The following is a 20,106-nucleotide window of genomic DNA, read 5'->3' on the forward strand; positions in this document are numbered from 1 at the left end:
TGGTCTTTGAAAAGAAGGGGACTGAATATCTTCTGGATATGATTTATAACACCCACTGATAGTCTGTAATTGACTCCCAGGCTGTTGGGTGCAGTGAGAGTCTACCCCCGACTGCCTCCAAAGATGAACAGCTGGGCAACTCCTCAGGGCTGCTGCATGTCTGTCCGAGAATGAATGTTAAGACCTATGGCTCCTCGGGCCTCCTTTGCTGAGAGGACTGCATCTGTCAAATCCCCCCCGGCCTCTGGAGGAAGGTGAGTCCCGAGAATAACCCTGAGACTTCCAGAACCACATCTTCACCCCCCACAGATTCCTGGAGAAGGATCATTGAGAGGTTGAGTGGATTCCGATGGCCAGCAGACTTCCTGTCCTCCTCACTCTGGACCAGTGTCACGTTTCCAAAGAAAATGTGGAACCATTATATGGGGCATTTGCAAATGCCATTTTAAAGGGCTCAGAGAAGGTACAACGTTGGAGCTGAAGTGATGCCGGATGGCAACGCCTGCTCCAGCAGCTCTAGTGGCACCCTTTGGTAGCATGAGGGGGAAGCTACATAAAGGTATTCGCAATGGAGGTGAGGGTGGCCATTTCAGAGGAGAAATCCTTCTTATCCTCTGCAGACATGGAACCTGGTGTAGACTTGGCAACCTCCTTCACTAGGTCTCGCTGAAGCCCAACATGTACCATATAGTTCAGCGCGCACAGAGAACATGGCTGAAGCGTAGAACCGCTTCCCAAAATGGTCCAAAAAGTCCTAGACTCTCAGTCTGGTGGGTGGACCATAAGAGCTTTCATGTGTGAGCTCCTTCTTGGTGGCCACCGCCATGGCACTGACATGGGTCCCATTGACCAATGTGGTCTGTAGGGGCGCTGGGGACAAGCTCCACTGTGTCAGGCTCCTTACATGCCAGAGATGTCACATGATCCACCAGAGGATCCACGGGAGGGGACACGCAAGTAGAGGGTCCTGCACCAAATGCCTCCAGGAACAGACTCATCAGGGTTGGGTTTTTGGACAGACCACCCCCTGCATTGTAGCAGAATCTCCATGAGGTCACCAAATGAGATCTTCTGGGGGTGACTGGGGGGGGGGGCACTCCCCCTTCCTCCAAGTCTGTGTCCTCCACGAGAGACTCCAGCGAAGAGTCTAAGACTCTTTACATACACATTTTCAAGAAACCTCCTCGGGGGGGGGGGGGGGGGACTCAAAAACATCCAGTTTCTCCCATGTGGGAGCTCCCTGGGGCAGAAAAAGGCAGCAGGCTGTACCATAAGTGCAGGATGGCAGAATCCAGACTAGAAACAGAGGGAACCAGGGCGGACTCAGAGGACGAGATTGTCAAGGGTCTTGATGGGAATTGAGAGAACACCACCATGTTAAAGGCAGAAGAATGAACCCCCTGAGCTGGGGCTACAATCTGGTCCATAATCCTCTAAAATCAATGGGGGAGCTGGAGCTGAACCTCCAAGCACAGACTCCAGCTGGAAGGCTCTGCTCTGAAAAACTCAGAGCCAAAACCACCCCCTGTAATCTGGCCACAAGGCTACGGCTCCAAGCTCAGAGCCAACACACTCAAGGCAACGGTTGGCATAGAGGTACTGTCGGCACTGACCCCTCAACACAGAGGGTCCTCTGACCAGAGAACTCTAGAACTAGGGGATGGATCAGAAAAGGAGTGATAACTGATGAAAGTGGACTGCATATTCCCCACTCCGGAGGGAGAGGGTCAGGTAAGACTCCTATCTGTATCAAGAGAGAGGAATTTCCAACATCATCCTATCCACCGCTGCTTGGAAAAGGCTGCGGGTGGTTCTGGAGGAAGCTGCCAGAGACACTGGCCTAGACGAGCAATGCCGACACTGGGGAACAGCTACACAGCATCTCTGGCTCCAAAGAGAAGCAAGGAGAGCAGAGTCGAGAAAACCCAGTGCTTGGAGCCAACCGCAGCTTAGCCAGGGGCTCGGCAGAAGAGCAGTCGGGGGACCGCTTCTTCGTCACCTCTCTGCTTGTTTTTCTCCTTTCCTGGTCCTCTTGGCAGGAGGTTGAGTCCCACAGGGCAGAGAAATAAAGCAGAAGTGAAGGGGTAGCCTGGGCCCCCCTATAGAAGGTGGGAGTAGGCCCTTAAGTACAAGTTTATTCCTCCTGTTGATCAATGCGCAGGGATTGAAACCCATGCAAATCAAACAGGAGGAACCCCAAGAGAGGAGAGAAGAGGAGAAAAACAGTGTGGCCCATCAGCTGGAGAAAACTTATGGCCACACACTGTACACTTGCAGAAGCCTGTTTTAGTTAGATGAAGATCATGAAATTGCACACAAAAAAGCTTGGGAGTAGCAGACCACTATGCTTACAAAAAGAGCATGGCAAACGAGATCTGAAAGCAGGAAAGAGACAGGGGTATTATGGGTAGGGAAGGAGCAGAGAGCTCAGATCAAATGCTGGAGAAACGCGGCCAAGTCAGATCATTCCCAGATCTGTGTCCCACAGGTTGAAGAGCAAATGACCACTTCAGATTTATTTTTAAAAATAAAAGTTATAAAAAAGACACAGACATAAAACAGGAAAGGCAGGCAGACATTGGAACATGGCAACATTTTTATTTTTTTTTTTAAGTTTTTTGCAAGGAGGACTTCTTGCCAATATTAATAGGGAAGACTTAGTATTAGATACCATTGTCATTGTAATTATACAAAATTAATGTTGGGGGGGGGGGGTCAACTGTCCAGCTGGGAAAACACACACACTCCCTGTATGGCAAAAAGCTTATATTGCCAGGTTATTTATCCACAAGTAGCTTACTTTTATAAATTATCAAAACCAAAAGTACCCAGTAAAGTCCAAGCCAGCACTGGTATTCACAAACTTTAACCCAGCCACGTAAAACACAGTACACTCAAAAGCATACACTGTATTAAACAGCGTTTTCAAAGTTCCACAGGCTTCATCAGATGCAGAACCAAGTTACTCTGCAGCCAAGGCAAATGCTGCATTTATTCCTTTTTGCCTATACGCAGTCCTTCCTGGACTAAATGCGGATGAAAAGACTATTTGATACAGTATGCGTTCGAATGTACTGTTTTACATGAGGCTGGATTAAAGTTTGTGAATAGCAGTGCTGGCTTAGACTTTTGGTTTTGATTTTTAGTTCTTTTTGGTATAACCTTCATTTCTGGATTACTACTTTTATAATTAGCCTTCATCCCATTGCGTAATATAACCATGACATCCAAGCCACAAACTTCTCATCCCCGGTAAGAAGCAAAACACAGCCCGTCGCCCTCAGATGAGCACAGGCTTATCCTCTGTACATCCACATAGTTGCCCCAACATCTCAAAAAACTTGCAACAAGTTTAAAATAACTGCAACAATTAATAGATTAAAAATTCACCTATATAAAACTTATTTAACCATAGTGTTTACATGCATGCAGGCCCCAGGAAAGCCATCATTCAGTTTTCCATCAATTTAATCTAGTCTTATTACTTAAATGTGTTGCATTATTCCCCTTACAACAGCCACAAACAATACTAAACCAAATAAGCCCGGAATGCTACACACAGAATACACAAGACAATAACTATTTCTGGAAAGAGATGCTTGAATGCTTATTACTGCATGAGCCCTAGCTGTATAGATTATATACTACCAAGAAAGTAAGCTGGCTAGCTTACAAGCTTCAGGGTACCTTCCACATGCCAAAACTGTCAGGCAGCTTCAGCAGAGCTAACACAAAAAAAAAAACACAACACACATTTGGGCTTGAAGACCTTCAGGGTCTTCCTGAGCGTACAGAGAAGGAAGTTGAGCCCTGAAAGGGCACTGCTAGGAAAAACAGGTAGTGGACAGACAAGACAGAACCCTCTGGAGAAGGGTCGTAGCAAAATTTGATCTGGACGTAGAGAAGGAATCAACATTAGTGTTTTGGAAATGTACACAGGACCAAGTATCAGCTTCTAGAATCCACCCCTTTCCAAAAAGCTACAGATGAAGTCAAGGCTCTGGTAGAGTGGGCCTTGACCCGGTCTGGTGCAGTTTTATGTTGAATAAAAAGAGAGGAAAAGCATTAGACGACTATTTGGAAATAGTCTGACAGTTTATCCCTTATTTACATTCACGAGAGATGAATGTCAGAAAGATTTAGTTCTGTCAAGATAGTACCCAGAGTGGTGTGTGGACATCCAAGATACGAATATCCTCTCTCCCACATTTTAAGTTCAGTAATGAAAAAGGGGGATCGATAATTTGGCTTAACGAAAACTGATATCACTTCAGGCATAAATGGAGGACTAGTTTTCAAAGAAACCTTGCTCCTATGGAAAAGGAGACATTCAACAATGACTTCTTGAACAGGTCACAGTAATTAGTAAAATTGTCTTTAGTGCCAAGAGCCTCCAGTAATCCAGACTGGCTGGAGCAAGTATTAGTTTCTCCAAAACAAAAATTAAGATAAAGGAGACTCCACCAGTTTTCTTTGAGGCCTTTTATGCAAAAACCCCTTTCAAGGGCATTCTGACAAGAGACTGCATTGAAAGAAGATGATCCGTGGGCAGACATGCTGAATAACAAAACAAACCGATAAAGGAATAAAGACAGCCCATAAGAGAACTCACAATCTGGAAAACCAGAGAATCAACTAGCCCTGACTGGGTGCTGGTTAAGTTGCTGGCATCAACTAGAAAACTTTTCCATTGCCAATGTACGGATTTTCTAGTATCTGGCTTTCTTGCTTCCATTAATACCCACTACATCCTCCATAAGAGTGCTTAAAAGGAATTAAGACCCTATCATCCAGGCAGTCAACTGAAGCCGATTGACGTCTGCGTCTATCAAAACACCCCTGTTCTTATGCAAGTAGATCCCGTCTGTGAGAAAGCTTGTGGCAACTGCCCATATCAATTTACAAAACAAGGGAGAACCAAAGTTGCCCAGGCCAGATAGGGCATCACCACAATGACCTTGGAGAATTTCTTGCGATTGTCAGAAGTACCCTGGATATTAGTGGAAAGGGTAGAAAGTGTACAAGAACATTTCTCCCCAAAGATAAGTCAGATGTCTTCCATGCCTTCCTGCGTAAAGTTCCATAACAAAATTTTGCAAGTCGATTGCATTCTCTGAACAAGGTCTACTTGAATTCTCCAGAGTGATCAAATCTTGAAGACCACCTTGACCCTTCCATTTCAGAGGGTCTGCCACATAATTTGCTCCAACTGAATGCAGAGTGTAGAGTGCGACTATGCTGTGAAGCTATATCTCAAGTTAACATGACTAGTCCGCAGAGGGAATATAACCTGTTCTCCTTGCTTGCTGATGTACCACACGACTGTCATATTGTCTGTAACCTCTTGAAGAGGCCCCGGGGATCAAAGATTAACTGAGTCAAGTGCCGCACCGAGGGAAAGCATATACCTTGATGTGCTTAAATCTGTCTTTAGGGTAGCAGTTTCAGGAGGGATAAAGAAGTTTAAGGGGTAGGGGACACTAAAGTCCAAAGTGTCTGTGATGACAGACTACTTTGGAGCAGGGAGGTCTAGATTTAAGATCAGTCTACTCCAAAGATTCGCTTCTTTTGACAAATGGCAGCACTGGGATTTGAAGAAAATGCTGGGGATCAAATAAATGTCAGATATCAGTTTATCTGCCACACATGTAGTCTTACCAAGGATATCATGAGAATCAGATACCACAAAAACCAAAATCCAGGAGGTATTCCATCACAGTGATGGAAGTCAGAGTAGAAATCCTTAGAAAGAGATCTCTATGGAGCCTCCTTTCCTCTGCGGTATCTAGTTAATATCCAAGATCACAATTCTGTGTTACGTCAAGACAGGCTTGAATGTTCTCAAGACCGAGAGAGACAGATTCCCCAACAGTCCATGTATGGAAAAATGTGGAAACATTATACCCTGAAGCTAGACACTATGAACACTCTTGGTGCAGTGCATAGTCCCAAGAGTAAGCAGAGAACTGAAGGTGTTTCAGACAGAGATCTCTATGGAGCCTCCTTTCCTCTGCGGTATCTAGTTAATATCCAAGATCACAATTCTGTGTTACGTCAAGACAGGCTTGAATGTTCTCAAGACCGAGAGAGACAGATTCCCCAACAGTCCATGTATGGAAAAATGTGGATACATACCCTGAAGCTAGACACTATGAACACTCTTGGTGCAGTGCATAGTCCCAAGGGTAAGCAGAGAACTGAAGGTGTTTCAGACAGAAATGTCTGATGTCTAGAAAGACTAGGGATGTAACAAGCATATTTAAAGTCTAGTGTTACCAGAAAACTTGAAAGAGGAAGAAAAGATAACAGGTTGTGCAGGGACATCATGAAATGGGCACATCACAAAAAAGGTTTAGGAAAGATCCACGACTTCTCTCCAAGAACTCTCTGGCACCAAGAACATCTTGAATAAAAGTCTTTCCCCAGTTGGGAAGGATGAACTGGTTCTATCACTCCTTGGGACAGCATGTGATGAAGTTGTTTGGGTAATGTGGGGGGGGGGGGTAAACAAACCCCTAGAAAGGGGGAAATTTCTTCCCACTGCCATCTTTAAACTTGAATGACTTTCAAAACCCATTCATTTGAAACTATCTTCTGCCAAAGAGGAAAAAAGACTTGGAAAAAAGGAGCTAGGGTGGGAATGGTTTACAAGGTCTCTGAATGAATAGTCAACTTGTCATTCTAAAGGAAACCCAATGTTAAATCAGCATGGGAAGACAAGGTTAAACCATGTTGCTTTGCCAGGGATGGTCTGCATCTGTCCCCTCTAGACTTACAAATACTGGAGAAAAAAAGAATCCACATACAGCCTTTCAGGCAGTATCAAGTTGGCAGACCTACCAAAATAGAAATATTAACTCAACTGCTCCTCAGGGTGTTACTGCTCAATGCCAGGACCCTAAACAAAAAACTAAACCTCCTCCAATCTCTCCTCGCACCATATCCTAGCAGGCTACAGGTCACTATGTCCTATGAAACTTGTAGGGCAAACAAACCTGATGGAGGCACTCGCCATCCAACACCTTACTTATGTGGGGACTTATTACCCCTCTACAGACTGGGAACCCTATACCACCCAAATCTGCAGGCACAGAGATTTCGGGACTTCAAAAATAAATACACCTACAATCAGTTAGGTACATATGCCAAGTACACACATCCACAAGTTAGGTACATACGTACACACATCCACTAGAGGTTCCAACATACTGGACTTCATACTTAAATATGGAAGAATGCTGAACCACCCTGAATGTCACATCCTCACAGGTAGATATGGCCATAAAGCTGTTTATTTTAAACCAAAATTAACTCAGTAGCCCCAGTAACAGTTATGAACTCTTCCAAAGTAAACTGCCTTTTATTAAGCAACAGTTTGTCAAGTTCAATGCCTCTCCAAATCCAGAAAAAACACAGCATAGTACGCAGAATTGTTCACAGAAACTCTGTACAACCATGTCAATGGCTGCCTAGAGGCTTCTGTACCAACCAGTGTAAGCCTAAAGCTAATTACAAAAACAAACCAGGGTATTATCAATTGATACTTTTCCCAGTTGGGGGGGGGGGGTTGTCGGGTCAACTTTCCTGACAAAATAAATGTACTTTTTGGCAATTCAGTCCATGATTCTGGCACCAGTTATTTCCTTGGGACAAGCCATCTGGCAGGGTGGCCAAATCTTATGTGGACTAACTACACCCACCTTGCAGTCCTTTGCAAACTAGGTCAACCAGAGCATTCAAAAAGTAACCTCTTACTTGCTCACATTCACACCAAAAAACAGCCACAAAATTAACAAGCCTAACAGAATAACCCGAATGATACACAGCCACCCATAACTAACTTTCTATACTGAACTCTTATTAATATCCCCAAAACTAATAAACTACATAAAAAATTGAAAAGTACTTCTACCTCTATGGTCCCACCAAACTAACATACAACAGCTGAGAGACTTTGCCACAAGACTTCAAAAACTCAATATAGACAGAGTATCACCCCAAAAGACTACTCTTCTGCAATTGACTGCTCATTCACAAGGTGTGCGTGGACTTTTAAACAGTACGTACAGCATTTGCTGATAAACATAACTGAAGAATCTGAGACACACAGGAACAGTATCAAGTTACTATATAAAGGGCCAAATGTACTGCTTGTTGACTGGATTAGTCCCGCCAGGCTAGACATCTCTTTTCAGAGAAAGCCCAAGGTACTGTTCAATATCAAGAACGGGGAAGAATTTAGCCAAAGGCATTGGGTACCTTTCCTTACCTCTTTTAGATGAGCATTTACATAAGCAAAAGCATTTAATCCTGAAATACCAGATATACAAAAAGTTACTCAGAATAACTACTTATGTTATAAGAAAATTTAAACTGGCTATTATGTATAGAACAACATGTCCCAAAGATTAGAGGGAAAAAAAAAAAAAAAAAACAACATCCCTATAAACAAGAACACACTAAGCAAGGAGGCCTTGGTAGCAGAGAAGCAGAGTGTTGGACCCTCATAGGTTCATACTAGGCTATCTGCCCTAGGGCATTTATAAGCCTAGCCAGAGTGTGTGTGGCTTTCACCACCCCTTAGGATGAGAATACTATACCCATTAATTTGCTGTGCCTCTGTCCAGCAGTGATACAGAGATGATTCCCGGGGTAAACCTACGATCTCCCATCCACTCGTCAAGATTTCTCTTGAACAGAGTCAGCGAGGGGCTCTGCCTCACATGGACTGGGATTCTGTTCCCTAGTGTAGGGAGTCTCTGGGTGATGAATCTGTCCCTCCAGCACGTCCTATTTATATCCGTGTTGAGGTTTAAGTCTCTTGCTCTCGTGGCTCTGGTGGATTTGGATTTTTTGAGGTGGAGCATGTCCATTAATTCCGGGTTGGACATGGCCTTGTATGTCAGGCACAGATCACCTCTGAGCAGACGGTATGCGACTGAATAGAGCTGGAGTTTCTTCAGTCGGGCATCGTATGACATATGTTTGAGCCCCTTTATCCTTTTGGTGAGGAACTTTTGGGGTCTTTCCAACTGCTGCAGGTGTTGGGTAAGGTACATTCGAATGGGGCGTTGTACTCAATCATTGGTCTGATAAGTGAAGAGTACAGGGGTACAATGACCTCTCCTGATCTGGATGTGAATCCCTTCATGATCAGGTGGGCAATGTAGAAGGTCTTCCTAACCACTTTGGCAATGTGAGTGTCAAAAGAGAGGTTACTGTCAACTTGGGTCCCCAGGTCCCTGACAACTTCTTCCGTGTTTAATGGATTACCACCTATGTGGTAATTAGGGGTTACCTTGTTTTTCCCCAAAGGGTATGACTATACATTTTTTGGCATTTAGCTTAAGGCCATGGCTCTGGCACCAGTTATCCATTTCTATGAGACCTTTCTGGAGGATGTCTGTGTCTGATGGAGTGTCAATTATGGTGCCCAGTTTGCAGTCATCTGCAAATTGTCAACCACAATCCCCCTATGTTTGCCTGCACTTCAGAAAAATAAATGCCGAACAAGAGGGGGCCCAGGACTGAGCCCTGTGGGACACCGCTCGTGACCGGCTTAGAGTCTGACATGGCACCAGCAACTCTAACCCTGTGTGTTCTGTCCTCGAGCCAGTTTGCAACCCATCTTGTGACATATGGGTTTACATCTAAGCTGGTGAGCCTTTCTATGATGCCCGAGTGGGGTATTGTGTCGAACGCTTTTGCTAGGTCAAGGTAGGCTATGTGAACTGCCTTACCCTCAATGGCCTTAGTGACTGTTTCGAAAAAGTCGACCAAGTTTAAGAGGCAGGATCTGCCCTTGACAAAGCCAAATTGGGTAGGATCCAGTGTCTGTAGGTCCCCAATGTCTTTATGAGTTCCATTATGATCCTCTCCATAGCTTTGCAGACAAGGCTCGTCAAGCTTATGGGGCAGTAATTTCCAGGGTCCGTAGAAGCACCGCCTTTGTGGAGTGGGACCACAGTTGCCGTACGCCATTCTTTGGGTACGTATCCTGTAGTAAGGCTAAGATTAAACAGCAGCCTTATGTGCGGGTTTAGTTCCTCATTGAGTTCGTGTAGCACACATCTGGGGACACCGTCCGGTCCCATTGATGCTGTGTTTTTTGCTTTAGAGAGAGCAGCTCTCACCTGGGCATCTGAGATGTTTGGGAGGCTAGACTCTGGTGGGATAGATATTTCTCCTTTTGGGAGAAATTTGCACTGAACCCGTCTGCCAGTATGTTGGCAATGTCTGTGGGTTCAGTGATTTTTTTTATCATTTTGGACTAATTCTGAGCATATCTGGGAGTTTCCACCCAGGTTTCTAACATAGCTAAAGAAGGCTTTATGATTGTCTTTTGTGTCATTAGCGATTTTTCTCTCAAAGTTGGCCTTGGATGATTTTATGAGTGATCATAGTTTTTTGCTAGTATTGATCAGAGATGCCTTCCCATTTAAGGATTTTGCTCCGTCATGTAGTAGCTTTCTCCTCTTGTTGTATTGTTTGTTTATGGCTGGAGTCCACCAGACCGGGCGCCTGCCTTTGGTGGAAAGGGTCTTGATTTTATTAGGGATTGCTTGATCCATACATTCCTGGAGGTGCTCGTAGAAGGCATTTGTAAGGGTTTCAGCAGCGTGGGTTGTGGTTTCCACTGGCTCGGGGGCCTTGAAGGATACCACTCCTGTCTTATAAGTGTGAAGTTTGCTTTTGAGAAGTTCTTCACTGTGGTCTTTTTTGCTGGGGGTGGGGGCGGGATGTGGATCTCCAGTGAGATTAATTTATGGTCTGATCTCACCAATGAGGGATATACTTCCGGTGTGGAGCATTTTGTCCCCATGTTTGTGATGATCAGGTCTAGTATATTTTTTCCTCTTGTGGGAATGGTGACTAGTTGTTCCATAGCATTTGAGTTTATGAACTCAAGGAACCTTTGGGCTAGGGTGTTGGGGCTTGAGTAATGTTCCCAGTCTATGTTTGGGTAGTTGAAGTCACCCAATATGATGGTGTTTGGAGAGACATTTATACTCTCCAGTGTCTTCAGGAAGGCTGTGTGGGTTTCCTGAGTTTGAGAAGGTGGTCTGTAGCATGTTACAAACTGTAGGGCAGTTTTACCTATGGTTAATTGCACCTGGATGGTCTCCGATGCTTCGTGCGTTGCCACTAACCTGGAGGTGTGGGTATCCTTTATGAATATGGATACTCCCCCTCCTTTTGTAGTTCGGTCCGGATTTTGGGGCCGGAACGCATGATATGAGGTATAACCTGATAGTGCTGGGGTGTTCTCAGGAGCCTTGAAGCAGGTTTCAGTCACAGCACAAACATCAATGTTCTCCATACTGAGGAGGGCTTCGAGGGCGTGCATCTTGAGGTTTAGACTTCTGGCATTGAGCAGTATTACCCTTTCTAGGGCGGTAGGTTTATCATTTGAGCCTTGCCTAAAAAAGGCACTATGGGGGTGGCAAGAGCCTTTGCCAATATCCGGAAGCCCAGGGGTGACAGGTGCAAGCCGTCCCTTGCGAAGCAGCGTGGCTTGTCAAGCATGTCATCCCAGGCAGACAGACATTGGATCCCCTTAGAATGACACCAGTAATTAAGCCAATTATTAAAGCTGATCATTTTGTCTCTGTATTGTGGCATCATTCTTGGTGAGGGTAGGATACTGCTCAGGGTCATACCGGCCTGGGCTACATAATCTGAGAGCTCCTCTATGTCTCTTTTCATGTAGTCCAGGGAGGTACGTCTCAGGTCGTTCACACCGGCATGGACAATGACTGAGTCATACTTGTACTTGCTGTGGAGTGACCTGAGTGCTTGTGTTATGTGGCGGATTCTAGCGCCTGACAGGCAGCTAACTGTGATCTTTTTCTTGTTCAGTCTGGTGAGAGGGACGTCAGTGTGTCTGACTATGGAGTCACCTATAACAAGTGTGTCTGGCATTGTGTTTGGCCTTAAGGGCTGTGACTGTTTAGCACACTGACTTTGAGAACTATGTGTTGCATGTCTTATGTCTTGAGGTGGCAGTTGCTTGGGTGTCTGCTTTGGAGGCCTCTGTAGTTTTGGTAGATTTTTGATCAGTGTCTCCGAGTATGTCTTTGTGTGTTTATGTGTTTGTTTTGCAGCTGTGATAGTTCTATGTGAAACTGGGTTTGTGGTGTGCGTGGTTTCCTTCTCCTCCTGTCTGGTCTTGCCAGTCCTGAGTTGAGAGAGCTCAGCCTCCAGTTTGGCTATATAGTTGCATCTCTCACATGTATTTGTGTTTTGTGGGAGAAGGAGTGGGTTGTCTGTGTACATGAGGCAATTGTAACATTGCCTCAAGATGCCCAGATTCACCAGCTGAACAGGAGAGGACGCTAGCAACTGACCCTTCGACATGCTAGAAAAAGTGAAAAAGTTTGCTGTGTAACTGAGTCAGAAGGGACCTATAGGGAAATGGGTATTCAAGGGGATTCTAGGCTAATGTAGTACTTTGTTTAGTATACAAGTACTTTACCTATATAAAAATGCTTTAGGAGCAAGTGCTGAGCTATTGAGATAGAGAATAGCCTGTTTAGATTGCAAGTAGAGAAGTTCTAAGGGAAAAATTGAATAGCAGACTTTACGGAGCCAGAAATAGTTTAACCTTGTTAAACCGGCGCTGCCCGATGGTGCTCTATGGGCAACTCCGTGCTAAATCACGCAAAAGCGCACTAAAGTGGGCTTTATAGCAGGGGGTTGAAAAGACCTAGGAATTGACCCAAAATGGCCAATAGACTACAAGTTTCTGGCTGGAACCACTGCTCTAGGGACAAATAGGCTGCTCAATGCTCCCCACAACCACTGGTGAACAAAGAAGCTTCCCTTTATCCAAATAAGGATATGGAATAGCACAGGAACCAAGCCAAAGCCCAGAGATCAGCAAACTCTGGGGACTGGACTATTCTAGTTCAGTAAGGCGGGAAAACAAGATTTTTTTTTGTTTTGTTTTTTTTTTTGTTTTTTTCTTTTTTGCAGAAAACATAAGAAAAACAGACAGTAAATGCTGTAAATGCTTTTAAACGGCTAGCGCACTTGAGTGTGTTAGCCTACAAGTAAAATTAAGCAACAAATAACTTTTTTAAAAGTGCAAAACAGTTAATCAACACAAAAAAGTTTAAATAGAATGCAGAGCTGTATAAACAGGCGAAAAAGCAGTCGCTAAGCAGTAAATAATCAAAAAGCCAGAAAAAAATACTTAAATCAGGAAAAGTCACTCTTTTGCTCTCTGCTGCTTGTAGAACTCTGCAGTACACCACGAGGAGCTGTGCTGAGTTGAATACAAGCGCTAAAGCGGGCTTTATTACAGGGGGCTGAAAAGAGCTAGGAATTGACCCAAAATGGCCAATAGACTACAAGTTTCTGGCTGGAACCACTCCTCTAGGTACAAATAGGCCGCTCAGTGCTCCCCACTCCCACTGGTGAACAAAGACACTTCCTTTTATCCAAATAAGGATATGGAATAGCACAGGAACCAAGACAAAGCCCAGAGATCAGCAAACTCTGAAGACTGGACTATTCTAGTTCAGTAAGGTGGGAAAAAAAGATTTTTTTTTTTTCTTTTTTTTTGCAGAAAAGAGGAAAAACAGACAGTAAATGCTATAAATGCTTTTAAGCGGCTAGCGCACTTGAGTGTGTTAGCCTACAGGTAAAATTAAGCAACAACTAACTTTTTAAAAGTGCAAAACAGTTAATCAACACAAAAAGTTTAAATAGAATGCAGAGCTGTATAAACAGGCTAAAATGCAGTCGCTAAGCAGTAAATAATCAAAAAGCAAGAAAAAAATACTTTAAATCAGTTATAGCAAATACAGTTATAACAAGTGCTCTGAAATATACTGTATATTTCCAAAATGTTTAAGGTTCAGGCGAAAGAGAAAAAAAAAAGTTTTTTTTTACTTTTTGAAAGGGAAAAAGGAGGAACAGAAGGCCTTATCAAATGTTCTCTCTGTATTAAGCAGAATGAGCTAATGACACTAGACTGGGAGGTGTGTCACAGTAGGGGCGGGCAACTAATAGCCTACAAGACAGCAAGCACTAGAGACAAATGAAAGTTTTTAAACAGATAAGGATTTGTGAAGATACTGAATAGACAGTGCTTTATATATATTAAATTGTAAAAACAGTAATCTGTAAAAATAATCAAAAAAAAATCAAGAGGATACTTATATTTTGTAGCTCAGCTGCAGTCACAACTTCTCTAGTCTGCACTGTGTGCAAAAGACAAAAGTCCTTCCCATTTACATACAATGGTAGGAGTCTGTCTAAAACAACTGAGACTAGCTGCAAGCTTCTCAACTGGAAAGAGAAGCCACTACAAGAATTAGTGTGAGACCTTTTAATATTGTTAAAGCTCAAGAACTAAGCCATTTGTGTAAGTTAACACAAAATCTGGCAATTCCATCTTTCACAAGAACCACTACCCAGAAAGGACGTTTCTGTGGTGCAAGAAGCCAAAATAAGCTCCTATCTGCTCCATTTATTTTATTAAAGGCACACAGAAAGCTCTCCTTGCAGTGTTTACAAACATCAATGTTTATTACGAACCAGATCAAGTGTCACTTTGACATTAATGGCAATAATAAGAATGCAGAAATCTATAACAAAAAAAGTGTTCTTCCATAAGCTACACGATAGCAAAGTCCTTCCCAAAATGTGCCTGAAACACCAGGCAGCAATAAAAGCACCAAAACTAGGACTGGCCTGAGAAAGGCCTCAACCCTTCCATAACCCCCCCCCCCCCAACTACATTGCTTAACAGATAATTAAACTGAAAGAAAAAATAAATCAGTTCTCTAGATAAACAGAGTTCTTGGAAAATACTACATATTTCAGTACTTGACATGAGGCTGCTACCTACCCAGTTATTACAACTAAATAAACAGAGTTATGACAAAAACCCTTAGTGAAAATGTGCACATACCAGAAGGGGTAGTGCAAGCATAATGCAGTCAGTACTGACCTGAACCCAGCCCCATTACTAAGCAACTCAGTTGCGCAATCAGTTATAATGAAGAAAGACAAATACATAAAGAGCAGAGATTAAGGTACGAGTGGGTGATAAGCCCTTTAAGGACTATGACTGCTGCAAAATATATGGCACAATTAATTATTTTCAGGGAAATGCAGGTTACAATTATGTCTGCAAACCACTCTTTGGTAGATGACATTCTCAAACTAACATGGTAAGTATAGGTTGAGTTGTTGTGGAGGAACCATTTCAAAACTCGGCTCTAAAGGTGAGTAAGGGGGACTGTAGTAATCACTGTGTGTATGGGGGGGGGGGGCGGAGAGATCCCATAAAGTACTGGAGCAAGAACGGATAAAGTGGATGATCGAATGTTTAGGTTATCAAACACCTACACATCGAACTGGTAATACCAAAAGCAAAAAAAAACAGGAACAGCCAATTTAATGCAGGGAAAGATTTCCCTTGGCTATTAGCCAGGTTTTGCCATTTTGTCTACTGTACAGCTATCCTGGAATTGATATATTTAGTTGGGGGGCACAGCCCCCTACTTTGTTTGGGTTTAAATTTATTTATTTAGTGGCCAACAGAAGTCTTTCCCTGCACCACTCGTGGTTTTTAGTTTCGGTATTACCAGTTCGATGTTTAGGTGTTCAATATGGTAATATAGACAATGTTTCTGAGCAGTTGTTTAAGAGAAGCATCCGAGTTGTTTAAGAGAAGCATCCGAGTTGTAGGGTGTGAACATGTGTTTAGTATCAAGTGAGTCAGCCAGTGGTGAGAACAGGTCAGACTAGACTAAAGAACCTTGAAAAACAAGAGCCTAGTAGTAGGTCTACTCTGTAGTGCACTGGGAGCCATTTCAGGATGAGTAAGTACTGCTCACAAGAAGGCAAGTTGTTAACAAGGCAGACTTTAATCACCTGTACTATGGAGTAGTTTTATTTAGAGTCTGGGACTAACCCAGGTAATCCATTAAATAGCAGGAAGTCAATATTGGTAACCATGTTATGAATTATATACACGTTAAGTGGCTTACAACTGTATGATCATAGGAAGTTACTAAGCTAATGACCATAGGGCCCTACTAACCTAGCCAAGTTCTACCCTTATTTCCACGATCAGCATCAACTGGCCCTGTCCAAGAGGGACACAGGTGGAACCCTGGGGAGAATTTATGGTGAACCATCCAATCATCCAGACTGCGTTTGAAGAGAGCAAATGAGGTGCTCCGTTTGACATGAGGTGAGAGTCCATTCCAAAGGTGTGGTAACCTCTGGGAGACAAATTTGTCCCTCCAGCAGGTTCTGTTAGTCACACACCAGGTTAAGGTCTTTAGAGCGAGTAACCAGTGTACCATTTGACTTGCAAATAAGCTGCTTTTCCAATAAAGCAGGGTCAAAGATTGCCTTATATGCAAGGCATAGATCACCTAATCTGTATGAAACAGAAAAAAAAAAAAAAAAGGGACAGTGATTTCAGATGCTCTACATAGGACAGATGCTAAAGACCTTGAATCTTCCTTGTGAGGAACCTTTGTGGTCTTTCCAATTACAGCAGGTGCCTGGAAAGGTACATACCTAAAGGGGCATTGTAAGCAATTATTGACCTGATGAGGGAAGAGCACAGAGAGGTTATAACTTCTTTTTTTTCTGTATGCAATGCCCTTACTATGAGATGAACAATACAGAACATCTTTCTTACCACTGTGGAGACATGGTGTTCAAAGGTAAGGTTACTGTCAACCTGGCTGCCCAGGTCTCTCACCATTGAGTGTCTACTTAATGTGTTGTTACCGATGTGGTAGTTAGCAGAAACATTGCACTTACTGAAAGGAATGACAAAACATTTTTTGCATCGAGTTTAAGACCATGACTTTGGCATCAATCATTTGTGTGTGTTAAGACCCTCTCGTAAAAAGTTGACAGTTTGGCGATTCTAAGACCACTCCAAGTTTGCGGTAATGCCACAGACCTTTAGTTTTACCTTGAACTTCAGAGAAAGACTCCAAAACAGTAGAGATCCCAGGATTGATCCATGTGGATCATCATTGGTTACAGGTCTGCTGCTGGAAGTGGATTCCCCTAGTTTGACTATATGGGTTCTATCAGTGAGCCAGTTAGTGACCAAAAATGTAAGGGTTGATACCCAGCTTGGTGAGTTTATCAATCAGGCCTGAGTGGGGAACATTGTTAAAAACCTTGGCTAAGTCTAAGTAGGCTCTATGTACAGATTTCCCCTCATCCAGGACCTTGATGACTGTTCTCAAAGTAGTACACCAAGTTTTACAGGCACGATCTCCCTTTAACAAAATCAAACTGAGTAGTCAAGTAGCAAGTACCTATATCTTTGTTTAAAAGGTCTATGATGATTCCTCCATGGCCTTTCAGATCAAGCTAATCAGGCTAATAGGTCTCTAGTTTTGTGCAAGGGGATAACAGTGGCCATTTTCCATTCAGCTGGGACAAAGCTGGAGCGTAGATTATGATTGAAGAGTACCCAGTGGTGTTGCCAACTCTTGTTTGGATCCATGCAGAACACAACCGAAGAGGTTATCAGGTCCCATAGAGGCTATATTCTGGCCTCAGAGAGGGCGTTTATGACCTGCTCTTTAGGGATACAAGGGAGAGGAGAAGTGGTAGGAATGTCATGGGGTATGCATGTGGTGGGGACAAGGGAGTGAAGTTTTCACAAAATCTTTCGCCTAACAAGTTAGCTATGACCACAGGCTCAGTATATGTGCCAACACTAGCCACCAGTATGGCACAAATCTGAGAACACTAAACACATTCAAATTAAACAAAAGGAAGACTTATAAAGATAGACATGCAACTGTTGTAATTACACCACACCCAAAAGTGAGACACAAAATACAGAATATGTTAGTCAAGTGTGCAAGGTCAATGCCTGGAGCAGTGTGTGCGAGTCCTTATTAGAGGGGATATTGTTTCAGAATCTGAACATACTTATGAGGTAAACAGGTTTACCATAACGACAGCATTTTTATTAGTCTTCGCGAGAAGGCATCACAAATTAGTGAATTTAAAGACGGACACTTGAGTGTAATAAGGTTACGAGAGTCTGGTATGAGGAACTAAAACTAGTCTGACCCTGATGTTTGACAAGGATGAGACTGCACCTCTTAGTACCCCCCCCCCCCCATATTAACAACTTGGGGTTGTAAAGCATTAGCTTTATTTTACCTTTTTAAATTAGAATTGCTCTGGCGTTGGCAAGGTCAAGTAGACGATAATGGTACCATCAGCATATTGAATACGGGCGGACTGGCAAGAAGCAGTGACTGGACTGTTCTTAGGTTAATAGAGTTCCAAGTATGGAACCTAAGGGGGATGCAACAATACACTACAACTGTAACATGTCATTGTACACAGTGAGGACGTAACACCCATCAATAACTAATTTATACTTGCTCTTGAAAGGCAACTCTACAGTTACTAGTTTTAAAGTTGAGCAGGGGACTCCCAGTTCGCTCGTACACGCGCGCCTAACAATAACGTAATGAGCGCAAAAAGTAGGCGGAACTAGGGCGAGGTTTGCCAATGCGCATCCGATCTGGTGCTAGAGGCTTGGTGAGACCTCTGCGGAAATCTAGCCTAGAAATTCCTCAGTATCCACACGTTCACAACAACAAAGAGCCCCACATGTAGTACGGGACTGGTTCTCTTGGAGGGTGAGAACATTTCTGATTCCGGTCCAATATTTATAATACGTTATACGTGGTCCAGGTTATCAAAAGTGTCCGATGTAATTACACAATATACACTAAAATGACTCAATAAAGACTTACTATGACAGCAACTAAAAACTATCCCAAATATACAGTCGGTAAAAGTTGCGAAACAGTTATGTTGAATCAGAGATGTACACAAACAGTACCTCCGAGACTTTACCGGGTGCCGCACACTGTACTAAACAATCCGACTCTGACGCACTGGAAACACCAAACGGGCCTTTGCTAACAATAGCAATCGCCCCAAGCAAGTCACAAAACAAGAACCCCTTCCACTACAGAAAAACTAGTTAACTTTTGGACCTTACATAACCGGCCTGGCTGTATCAGAAAGCTTTATTTTTCATGCCTACCCTAAGTGATAACCTCGTTTGCTTTTTACCTGTGGAAATACAAAAGATGCTCAACAGAAGCAGCATAATGCCGGCAGTCCTTTATCCGTTTATGAAGCTCGTCCTGTCTTACACCTTGTTCTGTTCTTCCGTGTGATCAAACTTCACAGCAGCTCATGAGTTATGTTGTTGCTCAGTCGCATCAGCTGCTTCTGACTCAGCAGTAGCACAGAGAGCCCGCCTTCTGACCTCCCTCCATCGCCTCGTGCACGCACGTGATAGCAACTTCGACTTGCGAGAATCGCGTATAATCAGGGCGAGTCTTTGTTGTCAACTGGTGTCGATGGTCTTAAAGCTCTCAACTTCTTTTATTTCTTTTCCAGGGCTATTTTATAAAGCAGTATTATTATTACACTGAGATGTTGACAGAATAAAAGAATGGAAATGGAGGTGTATTTTTAAGACATTTTTTATTAATGTAACATATTTACAATATTATATATACACACAACAGGGCTGGTCTTTGATCAACTGGTGCCCTAAGCAAAAGGGCTCCACAGCGCCCCCAAACAGCTCCCAGTGCCCCCACCCTGGTTTACTTATACCATCCAGTTTACTAGAAATGCGCCCCTGCTAGTGCAGCACCGTAGGCGTCCGCCTAGTTGGCCTATGCCGAAGGCCAGCTATGATACACAGAAATGAAGAAATTCGACCAGTATTTTTATACAGTGGTAGGAATACATTGAATCCTCAAGATAATCGTATGCAATTAATACATTAAGAATACTGGTATTTCAGGAGCAGTAGTTCAAGGTTATTCCAACAACTCAAGGTCTTACTATGATTTATACATCTAATTCTCATCACTTCTTTTTCTGCTTTACATAGTATTTTTGTTAAACTTAAAAAGAGATGCATTTTCTGAAGTATCATAAGCCTATATTTATTATTAGATGAGCCACAGTGGTCAGGAAACCCTTCTACGTGGCTCATCTCATCACAAAAGGATTCTCATCCAGAAAAAAAGAGGTTATTGTTCCCCTCTACTCATCACTCAT

At 43.3% G+C, this 20,106-nt stretch overlaps 1 protein-coding gene across 3 annotated transcripts in view; it reads right to left on the reverse strand.

Moving 5' to 3' along the window:
- LOC122789296 (prosaposin) overlaps positions 1 to 19,298 on the reverse strand; it is a 705,108-nt gene extending 685,810 nt beyond the window's left edge. For 2 of the 3 annotated variants that reach the window (XM_044056611.1, XM_044056610.1), the window contains exon 1: positions 19,099 to 19,295. In XM_044056611.1, coding sequence (XP_043912546.1) covers positions 19,099 to 19,135 — 37 coding nt within the window. In that variant the 5' untranslated portion in view covers positions 19,136 to 19,295. Of the gene's footprint in view, positions 1 to 19,098 lie in introns of all 3 variants that reach the window. The other variant, XM_044056612.1, reaches the window with a different exon arrangement.
- Positions 19,299 to 20,106: the final 808 nt, after the last annotated feature.

Source organism: Protopterus annectens, chromosome 14.part0 (assembly GCF_019279795.1).
Source record: "Protopterus annectens isolate FY-2018-M chromosome 14.part0, PAN1.0, whole genome shotgun sequence".
Lineage (NCBI taxonomy): Eukaryota > Metazoa > Chordata > Ceratodontiformes > Protopteridae > Protopterus > Protopterus annectens.